Source organism: Megalops cyprinoides, chromosome 12 (genome assembly GCF_013368585.1).
Source record: "Megalops cyprinoides isolate fMegCyp1 chromosome 12, fMegCyp1.pri, whole genome shotgun sequence".
NCBI lineage: Eukaryota > Metazoa > Chordata > Actinopteri > Elopiformes > Megalopidae > Megalops > Megalops cyprinoides.
Window position 1 is genome coordinate 20,005,881 of NC_050594.1, and position 22,718 is coordinate 20,028,598.

The following is a 22,718-nucleotide window of genomic DNA, read 5'->3' on the forward strand; positions in this document are numbered from 1 at the left end:
CTAGTTCTGTACAAAGTAACGTGTTTATTTATCTTATCTGACATATTCTATGGTATTGTAATTATGTATTTTTTATCCTGATGTCTGGCTTGCAATGTAGTTCGCTACCATGTTCGTAATGGAATGCCACCTGTTGTATGATGAGATGAGACAATTGTTTGTGTGAAGGACATTTGATTTCCGGTAACCAACCAGTGGTTAATAATTTGTGTTGTTGTGTTCAATTACCCTCTGCCTATTACATGTTACACTACCTCTTGTAGTGAGTTTTTTAGCCATTGACATTGTCACCGCTGAGCCACGGTAAAATCTGGCGGTAACAAGCATTGCATTACGCCCTTCATACCGAGGTCCAGGCATCTGATGGAAATTCAAGGAATACTCTTTATTTTGTTGGACGTCAAACTTGTTTAAAATCCATGCGTGACTAATCGTTGGATATTAGTTGTGAGAACATGTGACGCGTGCTCAGGTCTCAAACAGCTGCGTGTCTAGCGCGCTTGTGCAGACGGGAATCAGCAAATATGGGAACCATGCGGCTCATCTTTGGAGCTGCCCACCTCTGGCACTATGCGCAATGTAAAATAAACAGCCTTATTTGCTCTCTGTGCGTGACCCCTGCTTTTTGGGACTCGCTCCACATACTAAAGTTGGCTTTTACAAAGTTTATGGTAGATTTTGTATTTTTATGGTTTAAGGGTTCCTAAATTCTGGAGGTCAAGGTGGCACTTACTTCCTTTGCACTGAAACATGTTTGTAATGTTCTGAAATTGGGCTCAACCACACACAGCGTCCATTAAAACAAGAATCCATTTTGAAAGGGAAAAGCAACTTTGATGTGGAGTTAGCCTAATATGGAAGTTACAATAGGCTTTCAAGGACTCCTCCTCTCCCTCCCTCACACTCTCCCCATCTTTCAAGTGGATAAACAAAGTAACTGTCCTGGCAATTGCAGAAAAAATCTCACTCTCTAAAATTGCCAGAATTCATCATGATTTATTGTGTCCTCCATTTTCATATTATCTGTATGTAGAAATGACCTGAGTGCCATCTGACATAGTGCAAACATTGAACCCAACTGGAGAATTTCAGGTCAAACAGTTTTTATTAAATTTTTGATTATTTGAACTGACTGAGTATTTTGTATTCACTGGCATATCGCAATATATAGTTGTGGACTCAACAGCTTCCATATTTGAGTTTCTGAATATTTAACCCTGTAGACAATATGCATTGTGGTCAGTTTCTCCACATCTAAGGTTGTATCAGATGTGTTTGGGTTTGCATCACGGATTCCTGGCTCTGCACATATTTAGCTTAACCCTCACCTCCACCCCACACCATTTCCAAAGGACTGCTCCAATAACTTCTGCCCTAAGTGCATCTGTGCCCTTTAGTGACACAAGCCCCATATGTGGGTCCTGGGAGACACCCAGCTCCAGTGTCTCTCTCTCCCCTCTCATTCCTCTCAAAAATACCCCACTGGTGCTGTCCTCTCCCTTCTTAGAAAGTGGGAAGCCCCCTGATTCCAACATCAGGTTGTACACAGTTTGGAATGTGATAGAAAAGAACATGCCAGTGGAAGACAATGGCATAAAGTTTCATTGCTTATCTGAGTAAAGGTCCTCATGTTCACAGGCTTTTGTGCTAGAGAAGATTAATGTAGATACAACCTGTTCTGTTGAGATTCAGAACATAATGAGAGTGAGAGAATATTTGCAATAAATTGTGACCTCAGGTTTCCAGAAAAGATGATGAGTCTGTTGTAAATTGTTCTGGACCTGGTGATGCTTGGTCATTGGAAAGAGCTGTGGGACAGCGGTTGCAACTGTTCTGTTGATTGTTGGGTCTTTATTCTGTTCTGATCTATTTTTAATACAGTGACACAATCAGATTTGTTTCTGGGGAGATTAACAACACTGGTATTCCAGAGTTTTGAACAGGTGTTGCTGCTACCCATAGACTAACTTCTGATGACTGTGTCATGTAGGATGCTTTGAACATGGATATGATTGATTCTGTATCAATAACAGTTTTTTTTTACTTCCAGTACACAACAGACAGATTTCATTAAGGGAGACATTGTAAAGGCTGCCAATAACATCACATTGGTCTTAAATATACCTTCTGTAAGGGGTTCAACCTAAGGTGGTTAAACAATGGAGTGGTGACAGTGTTCTCTGGTAACCACGGTATCACTTCATGCATTGTTTACTGGAAAATGTATTACCGTTGGTTTTGGCTGTTAGACCACAGTTTATATAAAAGACAGTGTTTACTCAAGTCCACGAGTGTCTGTTTTTATCTCCTCCACATAAGAAATTTGGCTGAGAGGTCAGATCATTATTTATATTTTTTCAGCCATTCCTCACAGAACCTGATCCAAGCAACTGTGTGATGTTTCTGTGTTGCCAATGAACACATCCACCTCATAGCCAAACAGGAGGATACACTAGCTCACATGTCTCTCTGGTAGAATAGCTTTGCTTAATGTAGGGAGTTGCTGTTGAAGTGACTAGGTCTGGTCTTCTTCTCTGGAAGAAGAACGATGGGAGGGTGTTGTCTGGGTGAAGTAAGAGAGCTAGGCTATGCAGGGAAGCCAGTGCAGGGGAAAGATAGGCCTATCTGAAGTGTGTATAGAGAGAAGGCATGGCTCAATATGGTTTGCGCATACATAAAAAGACATCATCTGGGCACAGCAAAAATTGCGGGGGGGGGGGGTCAGAGTATCGGGGGTTGTGTGTAATGTGTGTGAATATTACATGCTGCTGTTAGTTTGTGATGTGTCCATTGAGTATGAGAACATGTGTGTGTATGTAATGCATGTGTGGTGCTGCCAGGTTTTGAATGTGGCGATAAGGGGATTCCCATTGGTGGGTGGAGTTGGGGGGGGGGTTGTCAGTTCCAGATAACACCCCCCCCTGCACAGGGCTGATACAGAGAGAGACCTGGGTGGCTGTCACTACAGTGTACGCCAGGGCCTCTCCATTCACGGAACAGCTCCTCTCTTTCTCCTCTCCTCCAGGTCTCCTTAGTCTGCGCTTCTGAGACCTGACAGAGGGAGGTACAGCTGTGCTGAACGCACAAAATACGCAGACTGGAAAGGGCTCACCTGTCAAGCTCGTTTGTAGAGTATGATGCCTCAGAGATCCTAGAGGGAGAGGGATGAGGATCAATGAGCTTTCGAGAGTTTCGCTGAGAGTCCTAGCCCTCATGTATATGGACTGGAGAGCTTTTCATCTGACGGTCTCCATGGGAACTGGATTGAAAATTATATGCCACTTCCAGTTGAGTTGCATGCATGAGACCATGTGACAGGGTTGGTTTAGGCCAAGAGGGGGCATGCAGTATGATGATCCTGGCATTGATGCTGGGATGTTATTTAGCATTTTCGTCCCTTTAAAATATTGCTAAAAGTTATTTTAGCAATTTCTGTGAACTCCCACTGAGGTCTTTTGGGTCTGGATGGAAAGTGATGAAGGAAGCAAAAAGCAGGAAAACAGTTGTTATCTAGTTCAATTGTTATGATGTTGTAAAACATGTTGTCATCTGGCTGTTTGCACATTTTATTTATTCTAGAAGGACAACATGTCAGTGACTGCCCTCGAATCTTTCTGTTTTTTTTTTTCAAATCACCATGCCTAGCATTATGTGTGTAACACACATACATTCACATACAAGCGCATACACACACACACACACACACACACATACACGGGCACATACGCACGCACACACGTGTGCTGGAGGAGGGCAGTCACCATACTCCGTCACACAGGGGGTAGCCCTGCCCCTGCACAGGGGTGATAAGGCAGCACAAGAGCAGCGTGGCTCCCAAAGATACAGCTATCAGAGCCCCTAACCCTCACCCGCCATTCCGCACCAGCACACGCATGCTCTCCTGCTGAACTGAGTAACAGTCAGAGACATTTTACCCTGAAAATGGGCACCAGCGCTAACCTGTGGGTTTAGGGGAGGGATCTGTTTCTGAGAAGAAAGAAGGTCATGGCAAGTTGTGCCTGACAATGGGCCGGCCACTGCCGCTGTGCATTTCAGTGTGATGTTTGTCATGCTGTGTTGTATGGTTGACCAGTTCTTTACAGTGCCTAGCAGTCTCTCTGCTGTGTTTTTTTTTCAACAGTGGTTTGTATTTTGTGAGTAAGGGATGGAGGAGGGAGGGAGTGTGATCTCTGCTGCCCTTGAGGCCAAGCCTGTTGATGATATCTGTGTGTGACACCCCTGCCCTCCCGTATACGTTGTTAGCTCATAGAGACTACCTTGTCACTTTAGTTCTTGCAGCTAAATATACTTACATTACATAATTGTCATTAAGCAGATGCTTTTATACAGAGTGACTTACATAGGTTGCAATTTTATCCATTTATACAGCTGGATATTTACTGAGGCAGTCGTGAGCTGTGCTTTGTCCAAGGGTACAGCAGCAGTGCCCCAGCAGGGAATTGAACCAGCAACTTTTCGTTTACAGGCCTTGCTCCTTACCACTGGACTGCACTGCTATCCTACAATACATATACATAGAGTATAGATGCAACTGTTTTGTCATTTGAATAGACATAAAAATTAAAGGGCTGGAATATATATGGCTTTATTGTTGGTGAGTATTAGATCCAGCTTGTGTATATTTATCTGTGTGTTTCAGAGGCCTCGTGTGTGAGCTCCGTCTGTCTGCCCCTCCCCCCACCGCTCCTACACCAAGACCTGAAGACTCCACCCTGCGGCAGCCATGACCTCCACTACAGACTTTGACAACGTCGAAATAACGCAGCAGTACAGTCACATCAACACCAGGTTCGAGCTCTCCGATGAGGAGCTGGACAACGACAACAGCTCCGCTCGGCTCTTTGAGCGCTCCCGCATCAAAGCCCTCGCAGGTGAGAGGATGGGGGGGGGGTCTTTTATAATCTGGGCTGTTATAACAGGGCAATTTGGTGGTGGTGTTGATGTTGGCTGAACGGGGGTTAATAAAACAGATTCTGCCTTGACTGAATGATACGGGGCTGCTGTGAGCTGTTCTCAGTTGCTAGTGTTTGTCGTGCTGGGAACTGACGGCAATGTGAGTGGTTCTGTCTATGATTCCAGGTCTGTTCTCTTGAAAGAGGCTTGCTGATGACCTGTCACATCTTAGCCCTGATGCAGCATTCTGCTGTGTGCATGATACATTTGTGGGGGTCTCCTCACTCTGTCTTGGTTCTTAACTGTGGACTCTTACAGAGAGTCGTCTTTTGGTGTCAGTTCGATATTTTAAGGTGCGTACGTCTGTGGGCCGAAGTTTGAAACCCCCAATGGCAACTCTGTCCTTCCACTGAGGCCTTGACTCAGCCCACTGTTGGATTCACAATTCCCTTGGCCCCAGACACTTCCATTCTGTAAATGTAACCACACTGGGTGTACTTTGTGTAATTCAGTTAGCTCCCAACATCACTCTGCATTTCCTCTAAGATTCCACAGAGATCAATCCCATTACTAAAGTCCAGAAAACAGGCAGTGTCAAGTAGATCCTTGAACATGCTGTATAATAATATATTGGTCTGCTCCTTGGAGAAACCATTGTAGTTTTTTCCCACATTTCTTCTACAGTACTAGTCAAAACTTTGGTCACTGATTAAGATAATGGGAAACATGATTCAAAGACATTTTGATCTAAAGACTTATGCTTAATGCTTAGAATTTGTTTCTTAGACAAATATAAATAGTGAAGTTTATGCCTATATATGAATATATTTCCAAAAAATATGTATATATTAAAAATATTTTCCAGCTACTTTGAAGAATCTAAAATATAAGATAGTTTTGATTTGTTTAACACTTTTTTGGTCACTGCATATTTCCATTTATGTTATTTCACAGTCTTTATGTCTTTACTATTATTCTAAAATGTGGAAAATAGTAAAAATAAAGAAGAAAAGTCGTGTCCAAACTTTTGACTGTTACATAATAAAAAATTTCCAAGTGAGTGGACAGTAAAGTCAAGCCTAAGCTTTAGACGGGGTACAAGAGTAAGGGGAAATCGCCTTGGTGCCTGTGCCCTATGCATTTAAAGCAGGGCACAGTGAAGAACAGCAGTAAAAGAAGCCTGCTATGGCAGCATTCTACAGGAACAATAACGGCTCACCTTGACATCTAGTCAGAGGCCGTGTAACACACAGCCTCTGGGTCACTCCCTCCTGCCCGGCAGCCGCAGTTGTCAAATAGTGACACGGTGCCCCCGCCCTCCGGATTGCTGGGAGCTTTCTGGAATTGCCTGAATGCTTCCCTGACGGATCTGGGCAGCTGCCCCTTTGCTCCAGTCATCCCAGGGATATCTGCAGGGGGTAGTAATCCCGAACACACATGTGGGGTTACTCGTCAGGAGGCGCAGGGTTTTAAATAGTGTCATCTCTGAGACACTGAGGCACTGAAAGGCTGTGGCTGTGCAGTTGAGAGGAGGGGGGGGGGGGGCAGCTCTCACAACCTTACACTGATTTTAGCTGTGAATAAGTGTGATACGCCTGTCCTGGACTGGAGCGAGCTGCTCCCCTGCCCAGACCAGACCCAGATGCTCACCTGCCTGAAGCCAGTAGGAGGGCTGTTTGCAGAATTCACCTCCTCTGCCTCTTTAAATGAAATGAATGCCTCTGTGTGGGAGTCGGTGTTCAGTGTTTTCTGGAGCGCTGATGTTTCTGTAATGCAATCAGGGAGACAGGCGTATACTCCGATGCATTACCTCAGACTTAATAGTTATGATCACTCAAGCGCACATGTGCTTATGCTTAAGCAAAAAAGCACACACACACACATACACACACACATGCACATGCAAATGCACAAATACACGCACAAGCAGACACATACACATGTACACACCCACGCAGATCGACTTTACTTGAATGCCTGAATTAAACAGCCTGCCTAGCTCCCTGTGCTTGATGCTTGATGACATCACTGCGGGGAGGGCTTGGGGGGGCAGGGGGCTGGAGCTGAGCTGCGTAGTCAGGAGCACACGTGTTCAGGGGAATATTGTATGCATGGCTGAGGCGGCTGAGCCACTCTGATGCGAGCGCAGCACCATTACTGAAGCGGGGGAGCGAGAGACCGGGAGCGGCAGACGGACAGACCGAGAGAAGAGCTGAGCTGTGCCGGACCGAGTCCGTCCCCTGGCCAGGATGAGCAGCCCCTGTCTGTGCCGCGCCCCCGTCTGCCAGACGCGGCTCCGCGAGGTCAAGATCAGCCTGAAGACTGGCAGGGAAGCAGCCGGCCGGGCCAACGGGGGGAGCGGGGAGGCGTCCGGCCGGGTGAGCGGAGTCAGCGGCGTCGGCAAGGAGACCCCCGGCCGGGTGAGCGCGGGCAACAGGAGCAGGAGCACCCCGCCGGTGCACCGGGCTCAGCGGGGCGACGGGAGGCGGGCGGCGCGGGGCGAGGGCCGCACCAAACCAGAGCCGGAGCACCAGCCCGAGAAGAACGGCGCCCTCCTGGGAATACCGGCGCCCGCCGCTGCGCCGGGGCTCTCCCCTTTCTCCTCCTTGTCCTCCTCCTCCTCCTTCGTTCCCCTGCGGCAGAGCCCCCCACCACCCCAGCTCTCATCCCGGAATATGAGGCGTGCACGCTGGCTGAGCTATAGCACCTCCAACATATGCTACAACTCCATCCTGGACGGGCGCTTCCGGCAGCTGCAAGGTACCTGTCTTGGGTGGCGTGAGGAGAGCCCCGGTCCCGGTCTCCCCCCCCTGCCTCGTGCTGCGTGTGGGACAGGGTGGTGTGTGAGCATGTGGGGAGCTCGTTCTGCTGCTGGGAGAGAGCAGCAGAGGCAGCAGAAGCCGTGCTTCTTCTGGGAACGGCCTTTTCAAATGCGTCTGTATTTATTTATTTATTTTGGAGCAGCGGTGCCCCAATTGTTCGCTGAGTTGGGCTTGAATATTTCATGGTGCACACGCCTAAAACGGTCTACATCTGTTTTTTCCCGCTCCGCGAAGGTGGGGGGTCGATGTTCCGCTGACGGTTTTATTTTCATTTAGCTATTTATTCCTTGTGGAATCCTCATGATATTGAAATGCGTGCATGATTGACCACTATAGTGCCTTTCCTTGAGTCTGTCTCCATTTGGGTCACATTGAGCATGAAGAGTGTTTGCCCCCCATCACCACCCATTTACCTCTTCTTGCAGAGTCCTCAGCTCCAAACCTTTCACACAAATCCATTTTCTAACATGTTTTTTTCTCCTGAAGGCTGTAAATCGCTGTTGAAGGATATAAAAATGCTGCATAGCATCTCTTAAATTATCCATAAACAGTGTGACGACTGCCATTCTGAGAATTCAAACTGTAGTATTTTTTGGTGAAAGCCATTGTCAGTTGCAGTGTGTTTCCGCTAATCCATGCAAGTTTCTGCAAAACTATGCGGGATCCCTGCATTGGTGCTGTGGGAGAGAAGAGTCAGGTGGGAGGAAAGCACACAAAATGTATACTCTGTTAAATTAAAGCCTTATGTATTAAGTCATTCTTCTGTCCAGAAGGGGAGGTGATGATATTATATATTTCATTAATGAAGGTCAATAGCTGTGACCTCTCAGCATCCAACCCTGGTGGCCTGTTCCCAGGAAATTGTGGGAACGGTGACAGTTTCTCTGGCAGGTATGTAGGTGATGAGAGAGGACTGTGCTGAGGGTTGAACAGAGGCCAGTATTCCTCTCCGCTTTTTTCTGTGTGTTGGTATTGGCCAGTTCTGTCCCCAGTGTCCCTCTGTGTTTTGAGCTGGTGTGTGTTCAAAAAGTTATCTTGGCTGTGTAAGAGGAACAAAACGTTAGGGGCTTAAACTTGTGTTTATTCTGATAGCAAGAGACCTTTTTGTCTCTATGTTGCAGTAATACCTGCAGAACAGTATTTTGATTTTGGGCTCCTCACAATAAAAAATAGGAGCATGGTCCCTTGGGTATTTCAAATTGTTTAATGGCTAAAGTAGTGGTCCTCAAGCATTTTCCTCTCCTGCTTTAACTTCTGCCCTCACCCTATTGCCTGGACACGCCCCCTTCAACCTGTCATCCCGACCTTCTACCCTTGCCCTGTAACGGGCCTTCTCTCCTTGTCCGTATCCCCAGTGTTCTCCCCACACCCTGCTACCCTAATTCTCTGCCCTCTCCCTGCTACCCTAATTCTCTGCCCTCTCCCTGTTATGCTGTTACCCCGGCTTTCTGCCCTAGCACTGTTACCCGGGGTGTTCCTCCCGCTCGGCCGATCTCACTGCAATGACTCAGACAGGGCCGGAACACACTGAGACTGAAAGCCACTTCCAATAAGAGCTGACTCTTAGGAAAAAAAACACAACCACATTGCATACAGGGAAAATCCATCAGAATGAATAAGTCATGCAGCGGTAGTTTGTGTCGTGGGGAAAGCTGAGATCACTGAGATCCTGTGTGCCGAACAATATTTGAAGTATTTGAAGGACCGAGGCCTCTGCTGCTGCTAAAAGCACTGAAAGACAAGGCACAGACACCCTCAAACAGCACACAGAGGAACAGACTGCACAAGTAATTGTAAAATGCTACAGCTCCATTTGTTGCATGTAAAATGACTTGGTAGCCTTAGTTAGAGTGGGGTTTTGGCAGGGGGGGTAAGCAGGGGTTAGGGTATAAGCTGCTTTAGACAGGGAGAGATGGGTCACCAAGTCATAAGACACACTATCAGAGCCCACTGCCCTTGCCTGCTGTTTTTTATGGAAAAGAAAAATGTTCTTACCAGCACTCTTAAAATTTGTTGTAAATCCACAAACTACTTCAAAATTGATTTTATTTGTTTGTTTTCATTATTTGTTTTCTTTCCCTGATGATCCTGGATCTGGGAGGATTTGCGTGCTGAATTTATAATGACAATAAGGAAACAGGATGTAACATCATTTATTAAAAGGCTGATTTCTTTGGTGGTTAAAAAAAGAACATGAAAAGTCTATGGTTTTCACAATTTTTTAGCCATGCAGTGTAGGTACAATAGTGGTAAGTGATCCTGTGACGTTTAAAAGAAATGTTCAGATGATCTCCACAATCTCCGCAGGCCAGGGCTAAAAGCATGCAGTTCACTGCCTTGCTCATTTTCTCGCTCTCTGACCTCCTCCCTCTCCTTTTTTTCTGCTTCTCCACACTCTGAATCATTTATTGTGAAAGTCATTGCAGATTCACAATTTTGTTCTCTTAGTTTGGGGAAAAGGATAAACGTACAGTCCTCTCACACATGTTCTCTCTTTTTTTCCTCTTTTTCTCTCTCTCTCACAGGAACACTCATTCTTTCTCTCTCCCTCTCTCCTTGTGTCCCTCTTTATATCTGTCTGTCCATATTTCTCTCCCTCTCTAACTCTTTCTCTCTCTCTCTCACACACACACACACACACACACACACAGATATGTTCACACATAAAGTGTAGTCACATAATGGACACATGCACATGCATTTTCACATTAGTTTTCACATGAGTGCCCTTACACCAGAAAATACACATACACACAAATGCACACAACTATACACGTGTAGACATAAACATACGGATCTGTGGTGTTTGCAAGTTTTGTGAGTGTGAACGTGAGAAAAGGAAGAGGTGATATTCAAAGCCATGTCGCCAGCCAAGTGGGATATTCGCATCCCTCCATAATAAATGAAGCTGTCATCTTATCTTCAGATGTTTCCCTGTCCTCCCCTCCATTCTTGTGGTATTCTGCTCCAAATTAAAGAGGCAGTGCTTTCACTGGACTGGGATGAGGCCCTGCAGACTTTGGGCTGTGGGCCCATTCATTACATTCATTGAGGTCGTATCCCTTGGCTGTAAGAGGTGTGAGACACAGTAAGATGCTTAGATAATGCAAACCCAATGCCAGCCCCACATTGCCAATCTAAAATCACATGCACAGTCCACAAAATGAACAGATTTTAAAACCATCTGGCTCCTAGGCAGGTTTTTTTTTATTTTAATATACCTTCATTGCTTAATTTTGCATATCAATGTGTATTGAGTCATTGCCTATGATATTCTGAACGTACTGTAACAGCCCCAGTTTTAAATTCTGATGAGTATGCTTGCTTGTCTTGAGTCCTGAGAGAATTGAGACATATTTGTGGGGAAGTTAAAAGACCTGTGTTCTCAGGTAAAGCAGCAGAATCTAAAAATAACTTGTCATTTATGATAGCTCTTCCTCTAAGCAAAGAAGTTGACAACATCAAAAAAGGCATGGCTCTTGCCTTAGAAAAATCCAACTTCCCCCATGTCCCCCCCCTGCAGATGAGCGAGAAGCAGTTCAAAAGAAGACGTTCACAAAATGGGTGAACTCCATCCTCTCTCGGGTGAGCTGCAGGATCTCGGACCTCTACCTCGACCTGCGGGACGGTCGCATGCTGATAAAACTGCTGGAGGTCCTGTCTGGTGAGCGGCTGGTAAGTACATGTGTGTGCCTGCATAGCCTCAGTCAGCCACGCCAGACAGTCCTATTCTACCACTCAGCAGCACCTATCAGCCCTAGCCAACCATATACATATACAGATATACATATACATATGTATGTGTGTACTGTGTATAAGCATCTGACTGTAATCCATGTATATGTATATACATATACATATCTAATTATGTACACCCCTTACCCTTCAGTGTCAGTCCTTTCCTCCCCTTGCTTCATGGCCTTGGGTCAGGGTTTTTGCCGTGTACTTGTGCGTCTTACACGCAGCACAAATTCCCTTTTGCCTGCCCGTCTCCGCAGCCCAAGCCCACCAAAGGCCGCATGCGGATCCACTGCCTGGAGAATGTGGACAAGGCCCTGCAGTTTCTCAAGGAGCAGAGGGTGCACCTGGAGAACATGGGCTCCCATGACATCGTCGACGGCAACCACCGCCTCATTCTGGGCCTCATCTGGACCATCATCCTGCGCTTCCAGGTGAGTGGCGCAACCAGAGCTGGAACCAGTATCTCATATGTGCACAGTGCCTCTCAAACTGGAGGAGGTCATTGTGCATAATGTTAGTTATTTGTATTGTATAATCTTGAAGTAGGGGGGAGGGCATTTATTTTTAATTGTGTAATTTTACTGAACTGTTTTTCGAAATTGTTGCTTTGTACAGTATGGTCTATTGCATCGTTTAAAATTTTTTTAACGAGAGGAAACAAATGACCAATCTCTGCTTGTTATTTCCCCCAGTGCACCAGTGCTCAATGGGAGTTGCATCTAAATTTATTCTCTGTTGTATTTAGTCTTTCTGGCTGTACTCCACAAATCCTGCTCTCTAATTAACGAAAGGTTCCGTGGGAAAATAAATCATTGCAATAATTAGCAAACCTTGGTAAAGCATAAGATGTTCTCTTCCAGTGCTACTAGAATTCCCCTCACATTCAGCAGCTCACCCAATGCCTCATCAGTGTCAGCTGGTGTAAGTTAACTTTCACTGTACGTTGTTCACAGATTCAAGACATCATAGTAGAGACTGGGCAGGCGGACCACAGAGAGACACGCTCGGCCAAGGATGCCCTGCTGCTCTGGTGCCAGATGAAGACTGCTGGGTGAGGAAGATCATAGTTTAAATTATTCGGTTTACTCATTGCTTAGAACAGGTTTAACTGAGCCAGCATTTTGGCTTGACCATCTACTGTACCAATCAGTCACTGAAAATTTGCTAAACATAAGTGTAGAGCATGTTTATAATGGCAGTGTCACAAGGCATTGGACAGTGGTTTCCAGGGGTAATCAGAAAATAACAGAAAACTCTCACGAGAAATGGGTAAAATATGGGGAAATTATTTCCCGACCTAAGGAAAAAGCAGATAAAAGACACTAATTTTTTAAAGTAGTTTTGAAAGTATGTTGATGGCACCCTTTTCATTTTTTTTCTCTTTCTGTTTTACAGTTATCCAAATGTCAACATCACCAACTTCACCACGAGCTGGAAAGATGGCATGGCATTTAATGCTCTTATCCACAAACACAGGTATAGTCTTAACCTGCTGCATATACACCTTTATTCTCTGTCTAACTCATATACAGACTCACTCACTCTCACTCTCTCTTTCACCTTCTGCATACCTTTATCTTTCTTTCCTGCTCTTTTTCTCACTCTCTTTCTCTCTTTGTCTGTGTCCAGGCCTGATTTGGTGGACTATGGCAAGCTGCGGACGTCCAATCCAACCCACAACCTCCAGCAAGCCTTCACTGTAGCCGAGCAGAAACTAGGTGTAACCAAACTGCTGGACCCAGAAGGTAGGTGTCACACCCTGCAGGGTGTGCATGTCTTTTCATTCTGAATAATGAATCAATGAATGACTGTGAAAGCGACTTCTGTGAACCCCTTCCCTTGTGATTCTGACTCCGCTGGGTTCTTCACAGATGTGTTCACAGACAACCCTGATGAGAAGTCCATCATCACCTATGTTGTAGCCTTCTATCACTACTTCTCCAAAATGAAGGCACTGGCGGTAGAGGGGAAGAGGGTTGGGAAGGTGAGGACCTGGTATCACTTAACTTTTCACCCTGCAGCAGTGCCATGCTACCTGTTGACTGGCATAGTGCTCTGTTCACTGTGTTTATGTTTTCAGATTCTTACATCAGATATTAATATTTTGTAGTCCATTGGACCAAATGCCATTTTCTACCTGGAATGTTTCTACATTTACTTCTCTGCCTGTGTCCTTCATTCTTGCTGTCTGTCCTGCTCCATCCCTCTGTCTGTCTGTTTCTGCAGGTGCTGGACCAAGCTATTGAGACAGAGAAAATGATTGACAAGTATGAGAGCCTTGCCTCAGACCTGCTGACGTGGATCGAGCAGACCATCATCGTTCTGAACAACCGCAAATTGGCTAATTCTCTGACTGGTGTCCAGCAGCAACTACAGGCCTTCAACACCTACCGCACCATGGAGAAACCACCCAAGTGAGTGAACCAGTCCCAGACACAGCACTGAAGAACAACTCTTTTGAGTATCATTTAGTATTTTAATGTAGTCAGTCTTAGACACAAACCCAACTGCCGCTGAAACACTTGCAAGAGATTCGACCCTAACTAGCTCTCTCACTGTGCAACCAGTCCTTTATTAGTATTAGGAATACTAAGTTGTATTATAATGCACTAACGAACCCCTACTTCCCTTGGACTGAAACATACTCGTCTACCTGAAATTAAATATGCCATAGCCATTGCCGAAAGGACTGTGGTCTGATATTTGCAGGTTCCAGGAGAAAGGCAACCTGGAGGTTCTGCTCTTCACCATCCAGAGCCGCATGAGGGCCAACAACCAGAGGGTGTACACACCGCGTGAGGGGGCCCTGGTGGCCGATATCAACAGGGTGAGAGGCCAGATGGGTGTTTGCATATTGGCATATTAGCATATGTGTGCAATTGGTGTTTTTTCCAGCGTATGTCTGCATTTGATTGCATGTTTTTAAGGGAAATCAGCGAGTTTGACCATCTGGTGATGGTCAGTGTTTGCTGACTCTCTCCCGCAGGCCTGGGAGCGGCTGGAGCGGGCAGAGCACGAGCGAGAGCGTGTTCTGCGGGACGAGCTGATCCGGCAGGAGAAGCTGGAGCAGATGGCCCGGCGCTTTGACAGGAAGGCCGCCATGAGGGAAACCTGGCTGCTGGAGAACCAGAGGCTTGTGGCTCAGGTGATGATGCGTACAGTTCATACAGGGTCACACAGTATCTCAATCCAAAGTTTGGACATACTTTTCTTTCTTTATTTTTACTATTTTCACATTATTCTATATCCACATTTAGAATAATAGTAAAGACATCAAAACGATAAAATAGCACAAATGGAATTATGCAGTGACCAAAAGAGTGTTCTAAACAAATTACACCTATTAAATATTTTAAATTCTTCAAAATAGCCAAAAAAAATTATAAACTTTTTTGGAAAGGAATTCATAGATAGACATCAACTTCACTATTTATTTTTGTCTAAGAAACAAATTACAGGCATTTAAGCATAAATCTTTATATCAAAATGTCAAAATACATGGTTCCCATTATCTTGTCCAAACTTTCGACTGATACAGTATAAGACCTGGACTGACAGAGGCAACATTAATTAGTCCAACCTTTTTACTTCTTCCTGAAAGGAAATGTAATGAAGATATCTGTGTGAGGATCACATGATGATGATCCTATTAAATTCAAAGTTCCGCTCTGTATCATTCTTGGTTTTTGCCTACCAGGACAACTTTGGTTACGACCTGCCGGCGGTGGAGGCGGCGAAGAAGAAGCACGACGCGATCGAGACGGACATCGCAGCGTACGAGGAGCGCATCCAGGCGCTCGTGGCCGTGTCCCGGGAGCTGGAGTCGGAGAAGTACCACGACACCAAGCGCATCAACGCGCGCAAGGACAACATCCTGCGTCTGTGGGACTACCTGCTGGAGCTGCTCAAAGCCCGGCGGGGACGCATGGAGAAGAACCTCACCCTACAGAGGATCTTCCAGGAGATGCTCCACATCATCAACTGGATGGACGAGATGAAGGTGCGAGACCGAGGAGGACTGTGACACCGCGTCCCCCCGTGGACTTTTTGTCTTGTGCTGTCTGTAATGTTGTAATTATTATCACATGGTTGTAACAACGCTGATGTATGTGTAGCGGAGCTGAAGTGATTAGCTCGTGTGAGTCCTGCGTAAAGCCTTAGGTAGCGGGTAGCAGGTAGCCGAGTGGTTGCAGCGGCTACGTCACTCCCTCTGAGACCTGGCTAAGTAGCGTTGTTGCCGACAGGCTAACGGCAATTTGCCTTTAGCTCAACTGGCAACGACGCTGGCTTTAAGGGGTTGGCAGCGAGCAGTAAGAACCTCAGTTCGAAACTCGCTCGCTCGCCGACCCACGTAACATCACATTAAAACACAACGCAAGAGACCACCCGTTACATATGATTTATATGAAACAGTATCATGGTCAGAAGTATCTGAGTCGGTTTGTCCTTCACCTCCCCTTCCTCCTGTTGCTCCCAGGCTCGGCTCCTTTCCCCAGATTTTGGGAAGCACCTTATGGAAGTGAATGATCTGCTGGAGAATCATGCCCTAGTGGAAGCTGACATCGGCACACAGGCTGAGAGAGTGCGAACAGCTAATGCTGCTGCCCTCAAATTCGCCAATGGAGACTGTGAGTGGGGTATTTGTGATAAGGACCACCCAGAAAATGTAAAAAACAGCTAAAAGCAATATATGTTTTTTTAAAGTTATTAATATATATTTCACCATCTTGGCACATCAGAGGTCAAATACTCCTTTAATCACCCTTGTTTCCTTTCAGAAATATCATGGTACATGTTGATTTTGCACAAATTTGACATGCACAATAACTGTAGATGTGCATACAATTAGTCATGACTACAATGCTTATCATGGCTCTTGGTCCTTGAACATGCCCAGCCATGCATATTATGGCCACAAAACATGATTTTCCCTTAAATGTTCAGAGAATTTGTAGATTGGGATCATGTTTGGCGCATTTGTTTTTCATAGTGTGTAGATGTGTGTCTTTTTGTCACCCTTGTTCATAAGCTGTGCCTATTATAGCTAGCTGTCAAAAAGGTATTTCACATACAGTATGTCAACAGCTTACAGTAGTAGTCATCACTCTTTCATTTCTGATGTAGCACACTGACAGGGTGTGGATTGCAGATTTATGTCATGGTAATGCTTCATTGTTCCTTGCAACATTCAGCCACACCCAAATGTGGTGAATGCTTATTAACCCAACAATCTCATTTTAATCTGCATTCACTCATTCAACTAATATTTGCCTTTTTTTAAAATAAAGTCTATGTATACTTCCGACAAGCTAATTAGCTTAAAAGCTTGCAAATACTTGGACATTTCGTTCGTTTTTGCCCAATAACTTTATCTAGTCTAGTTGTGAATCATGTTTGATGTTTTCCCTTAGCCTACAAGCCATGTGACCCACAAGTAATCCGTGATCGGGTGCAGCACGTGGACCTGTGTTACCAGGAGCTCTGCGTTCTGGCAGCCCAGCGCAAGGCTCGTCTGGAGCAGTCCCGGCGCCGGTGTAATTTCTTCTGGGAGATGGCAGAGCTGGAGAGCTGGATCAAGGAGAAGGAGCACATCTTCTCCTCACTGGACCACGGCAAGGACCTGACCAGCGTGCTGGTGCTACAGAGCAAGCACAGTGCCTTCGAGGACGAACTGGGGGCCCGGCGTGCGCACCTGCAGCAGATCATGGAGGATGGGGACAGTATGGTGCAGGCCAAGCACTTCGGGGCGCATGAGATCCAGGAGCGCATGAACGATGTGCAGCGGCAGTGGCAGCAGCTGGAGGAGCTGGCCGCGTTCCGGAAGCGGAACCTCCAGGACACTCAGCGGTTCTTCCAGTTCCAGGGCGACGCGGACGACCTCAAGGCCTGGCTGCTGGACGCCCGGCGGCAGATGACCAGCGACGACGTAGGTCAGGATGAATACAGCACCCAGCGGCTGGTCAAGAAGCATCGCAACCTGCAGGACGAGGCGACCAAGAACGCGGCCACCATTGATGCCTTGTCCAAGCAAGCCAACAGTCTGCCGGAGGAGCTGCGCAACACACCAGACATCCAACGTAGACTCAGGGAAATTCGAGACCTGTACATGGAGCTCCTGTCCCTGTCTGACCTGCGGAAGAAGAAGCTGGAGGACGCTATGGCTCTGTACACAATCTTTAGTGAGACAGATGCGTGCGAGCTCTGGATGAGCCAGAAGGAAACGTGGCTGGTTGGGCTGGAGACACCAGAGAAGCTGGAGGATCTGGAGGTGGTGCAAAACAGGTACTTGTCACCTACGTTGTGTGAATAGGGGTTATAGGTTCATCTGTTTCTATTCCTAAGGAAATATTAAATAACAAATCAGTTCTTTACATTAGCCTGGGTTTCGTCGCATTTAATTTAATTTAGTCTGTTTAGCACCTGTGATTTTAGTAATGTTTTATGATTGTGATATAACACATTCTTGCCATTCTGGTAGGTTGAGTATCCTTGCCCAAGAGATGGGTAATGTTCAGTCACGAGTTGATGATGTGAACAAAGCAGTGAAGCAGTTGGAAGACAGCAGACACCCCAGCATGAAGAGCGTGAAGGACTGTCAAACACGTCTTAACAAAAGGTAAGATTTGTGTCCATATATTTGTAGTTATCAGAGGTTGCTTGAACCACCATTTAGTAACAGTAGTTTAGTCTAAACCTCAGTAGTTTTTGAAAATGCTATTTATATTCTGTGCTCATTAAAAATCTTAACATCTGCAGGTGGGATGCTTTCAAGGCAATGGTGGAGGAAAAGAAACGCAAGGTGGACTCAGCGCTCAGCTTGCACAACTACGGGCTGGAATGTGATGAGACTGAGGCCTGGATCAAGGACAAGACACGTGTCATTGAATCCACACAGGACCTTGGCAATGACCTGGCAGCTGTTATGACCATTCAGAGGAAGCTGTACGGCATGGAGAGGGACCTGGCAGCTATTGAGGACAAGTTGGACTTCCTGAATGATGAGGCGCAAAAGTTGGCCAAGGACCACCCAGAAAACGCGGCTAACATATTACGCCGACAGCAAGAGCTGGACCAAGCCTGGGAAGAGCTGAAGAAAACACTGAAGGACAGGGAAGATTCCCTGGGAGAAGTGAGCAAGCTGCAGACCTTCCTGCAGGACCTGGATGACTTCCAATCCTGGCTCTTCAAGACACAGAAGGCCATCGCATCTGAGGAGATGCCCGCCACCCTGCCCGAAGCTGAGCAGCTCCTGGACCTGCACGATGCGGTCCACCAAGACATGGACCAGCACGAAGAAGACTACCATCGGGTGAAGGACACAGGCACAAAGGTGACGCAAGGCGAGACTGACCCACAGTATCAGCAGCTGGAGCAGAGGCTGAAGGGCCTGGACACAGGCTGGGATGAGCTGCACAAGATGTGGGACAGCCGCAAGAACTTCCTTGAGCAGGGGCTTGGCTTCCAGCAGTTCATGAGGGATGCTAAGCAAGCAGAGGCCATCCTCAACAACCAGGTACACACCTCAGAGCTGTCACTAGTTCCTAGTCATATGTAATGTTGCACTGAATACACAGGTTTTCATGTGAGTTTCTGATTTAGACAAGACCACACATAGCAGAATGAGAACACTCTGGTAATAACATTGCTGTAAGGTGTAAGTGCAGAGGTTAATGGTTTGCTACCACAGTAATGGCTTGTTGTTCAGTGTTTAAAATGCTCAGGGTCTTATACTCGACTGTTTTGTGTCATTCATCTTTAAATGATTGAAGAGTTATGTTGCCTGTGTCCCACTATATGAAGGGGCTGTAATAAGATCCATGTGTTCAAACACTCCCTCACCCTGATGTGTATTGTCATTCATCTAAACTTTGGCAGGAGTACATCCTTGCCCATGCGGACCTTCCTGACACCCTGGATGGGGCAGAGCAGGCCCTAAAGAAGCATGAGGACTTTGTTAACACCATGGATGCCAATGAAGAGAAGATTGTGTCCACAATAGATGGTGGACAGAGACTGGTGGACACTGGAAACCTTTACTCTGAGAGGGTCAAAGACAAGATAGGCTCCATCCAAAACAGGTTAGTCTGTCTGTTTTGTTTTTTTCTGGACATGCCAATGCAAAATACTGCTTATTAGCAGTATTAGTATACTGTTACATGCATACACTTCACAAGTAAAAAGTCCTTCATTTTAGTTTTGAAGGGTAAATCTTTTCCTTTTTATTAATCCACATTTTAAGGTAATCCCAAGTGTTATCATGCAGTATTTCATAAGTATTATAGTAACACAACTATTATCATTTGGTCACCTTGGAAGCATTCTTATACGAACAGACTTGCCATACAGTGTATAATACAGCACATTATTTAAAATCATAAATGAACATTTTGAATAAAATATTACATTTCATCACCATTCATTTAAATACTGCTTTTGTACTCAGACAATTAGCATTTAATAAGAAGACAATATAAAATATTCATGTGCACTTTGGCTTTCCACATGGGTGTTATAATAATTGCAATTGTGGGTAATGTTTTCTCAAACTGAGGTTTTGAACCAAAACAATCCAACACATTTTTGTTCCAGTTTAACATTTTGGAGAATGTTTTGTGTGTTTTTGTAAGTTGGTTTTTGTAGACTTGATTGAATCACCATCCCACACACATGTTAAAACACCTCAGTTGGAATTGTTTTGAACAATGTTCTCTCTTTAATTTTCTGTTGTTCAGATCATTCAGCCATATATATTTGTGCACTGAGTCAGACATTGACAGTCTAGTGTTGTTAATATATGAGCATGTAGCTTGAAGCGACTGCTTTTTCCATTCATTTGAGCTGCCTGGCTCTCTTGCAGTGCTAGACAGGCTATGCAATGATGGGTATTGATCTGAAAGTGCTCTTAGCCGCATAGTATAGCTAAAAGGAGTTGCATATTCATTTTAACAGTATAACACTCTACAGTACTGAGAGGTAGCAGTCTTGCAGACTATTGCACGTGATCTTTGGACAGTGAACTGCAGTGTGGTCTCAGAGGGTGGGGAGCTAGTGGTAGGATCTGACCTGCGTGTGGGATCTCTACAGATACGACACCAACCGAAGGAAAGCTGACGAGGTGTCCGGGAAACTGAAAGACAACCGCGACCTTCAGCACTTCCTGCAAAACACTCAAGATGTAAGTTCTGTTTCAATCCATTCCTTAAATCATTTCAAGACTCTCCTTTGTCTCCCAAAACCACTCAGCCTCAGGCTTGTGTCTGGTCATCCTGACAATTATATCCCTCCCATCCATTTCTTTCCCTTCCGCCTCTCAGCTAACCCTTTGGATAAACGAGAAGATGCTGACCGCTCAGGACACCTCGTACGATGAAGCACGCAACCTTCACAGCAAGTGGCAAAAGCACCAGGCCTTCATGGCCGAATTGTCCTCCAATAAGGACTGGCTGAACAAAATTGACCAGGTAGGGCACCGGGGGGAAAAAGTTAGGTGGTCGTCTGCAGGGGGGTCGGCATGGGAGGGGATGGATGGGGAGTTTTAGAGTGTGCAACAAGAAAACCCTGAGGAGCAGTGGGTTAGAAATAATCTGGATGGGCAGAGACCTAGGAGGATTAGAGAGGATAAGAGGAGTTGTGTGCATTAGCTTCTTTACTCATTGCTTTTTAATTGTTGATTATATTGTTTCAGAAAACATAAGTGTTTCCATTTCTCAAATCTCCCATGGGAATGCTTCTTACTGTGCCCTGTAAGAGTGATGTCGCTAACCTCAGCTGTGCATGTCTGTGCAGGAGGGGCATGAATTAATGCAGGCTAAACCAGAGTTCGAGCCCATAGTGAAGGAGCGCCTGGCCCAGCTGCATGATCTTTGGGACAAGCTGGAGTCCACCACACGGGAAAAGGACCGCCTCCTGTTTGACGCCAACCGCTCTGAGTTATACGACCAGCGCCTAGCTGATGTCAAAAAGTGGCTGGGAAACCTGCAGCAGCAACTGCAAGGGGATGAGGAGGTGAAGGACCTGACCAATGCCAACATCCTGCTCAAGAAACATCAGGTATGTGTGTGCGCATGTGTGTATATGAGACAAAGGCTGCTGTCTTTTCCAAATTCAAAAGTTCACCCTGAAGTACAACAGCTCTAGGTTTGCTAAAGCAAAGGCATTTTCCGAGGGAGACCTAGCTATAAGGAACTTGTCTGACCCTCCCTGACTGCTGGAATATGTCTGTCCCTCACCCAGATTACGGAGAATAAGGTGCGGGATGGCGCACAGGAGCTGGAAGAGCTGCAGGAGGCGGTACAGAGCCAGGCGCCCCTGCGGGAAGACCGGCCGGAGCTGGAGGCCGAGCTGCAGGGTCTACAGCAGGAGTTCCAGCAGCTCTTCACCCCTCTGGAACAGCGGCGAGGAAAGCTGGAGGCCGCCAAGGCCGTGCACCAGTTCTACCGGGACCTCGCCGATGAGATTGTGAGAGCATGCACCTGTACATCTGCATCCCGCTGTGGTGATGAAACTGAGAGGTAGAGATTCTGTGCAGCAAAAGACATTATTGGAACTGTGTGTGTGTCTCTCTCTTTCTCTCGGAAGCTCTGGGTTGAAGAGAGGTTGCCCTTGGCAAAGTCGGAGGAGCACGGAAACAACCTCCAAGCAGTCCAGCTGCTTCTCAAGAAGAATCAGGTGAGTTCATCTACCATTACCACATAGGTGACCACAGATGTTCTGAGGCTGAGGTCCTGTTTCTACACAGGTCCAGTAAACATGGCTGGGCATTCCTAATTTCTCAGCCTGACCCTGTGTCTGTCCCCCCGCTGCAGACCTTACAGCGGGAGATCGAGGGGCACCAGCCGCGGATCGACGAGGTGCTGGAGCGTGGCAGGCGAATGGTGGCGGCGGAGAGCCCCGAATCGGAGCGCATCGGGCAGCAGATGAAGGAGCTGGAGGAGGTGTGGGCGCAGCTGCAGGAGGAGACCGCCAAGCGCAGGGGCCGCCTGGCCGAGTCCAACCGGGCACAGCAGTACTACAACGATGCAGACGAGGCCGAGGCCTGGATCGGGGAGCAGGAGCTGTACATGATCGCTGACGAGAAGGCAAAGGTGAGGACAGTGAGGAGAACTGCAGTGGACAGCTAACTGCTTGGCCTGACTGAGTCCCCCTGCTTATGGGATGCTAGAACCCCTAGTGCTGGGTATTCTGGTGAGAGCTGATTTTGTCTTTTCACTACAGCATGAGTTGACTGGTAGGCTCAAGTGT

The 22,718-nt window shown here is 46.4% G+C and overlaps 1 protein-coding gene across 1 annotated transcript in view; it reads left to right on the forward strand.

The window, feature by feature from the left end:
* Positions 1-22,718, forward strand: part of sptb (spectrin, beta, erythrocytic) — a 29,991-nt gene that overhangs the window by 650 nt on the left and 6,623 nt on the right. Inside the window, exons 2-23 of the mRNA XM_036541734.1 lie at positions 4,661-4,892; positions 11,260-11,411; positions 11,735-11,908; positions 12,431-12,528; positions 12,873-12,953; positions 13,107-13,222; positions 13,349-13,461; positions 13,704-13,891; positions 14,187-14,304; positions 14,464-14,622; positions 15,175-15,477; positions 15,955-16,105; positions 16,889-17,759; positions 17,956-18,093; positions 18,234-18,990; positions 19,353-19,555; positions 20,562-20,652; positions 20,792-20,938; positions 21,264-21,527; positions 21,711-21,935; positions 22,056-22,145; positions 22,283-22,561. Of these exons, the coding sequence (XP_036397627.1) occupies positions 4,745-4,892; positions 11,260-11,411; positions 11,735-11,908; positions 12,431-12,528; positions 12,873-12,953; positions 13,107-13,222; positions 13,349-13,461; positions 13,704-13,891; positions 14,187-14,304; positions 14,464-14,622; positions 15,175-15,477; positions 15,955-16,105; positions 16,889-17,759; positions 17,956-18,093; positions 18,234-18,990; positions 19,353-19,555; positions 20,562-20,652; positions 20,792-20,938; positions 21,264-21,527; positions 21,711-21,935; positions 22,056-22,145; positions 22,283-22,561 (4,866 nt within the window). The 5' untranslated portion in view covers positions 4,661-4,744. The remainder of the gene's footprint in view (positions 1-4,660; positions 4,893-11,259; positions 11,412-11,734; positions 11,909-12,430; positions 12,529-12,872; positions 12,954-13,106; positions 13,223-13,348; positions 13,462-13,703; positions 13,892-14,186; positions 14,305-14,463; positions 14,623-15,174; positions 15,478-15,954; positions 16,106-16,888; positions 17,760-17,955; positions 18,094-18,233; positions 18,991-19,352; positions 19,556-20,561; positions 20,653-20,791; positions 20,939-21,263; positions 21,528-21,710; positions 21,936-22,055; positions 22,146-22,282; positions 22,562-22,718) is intronic.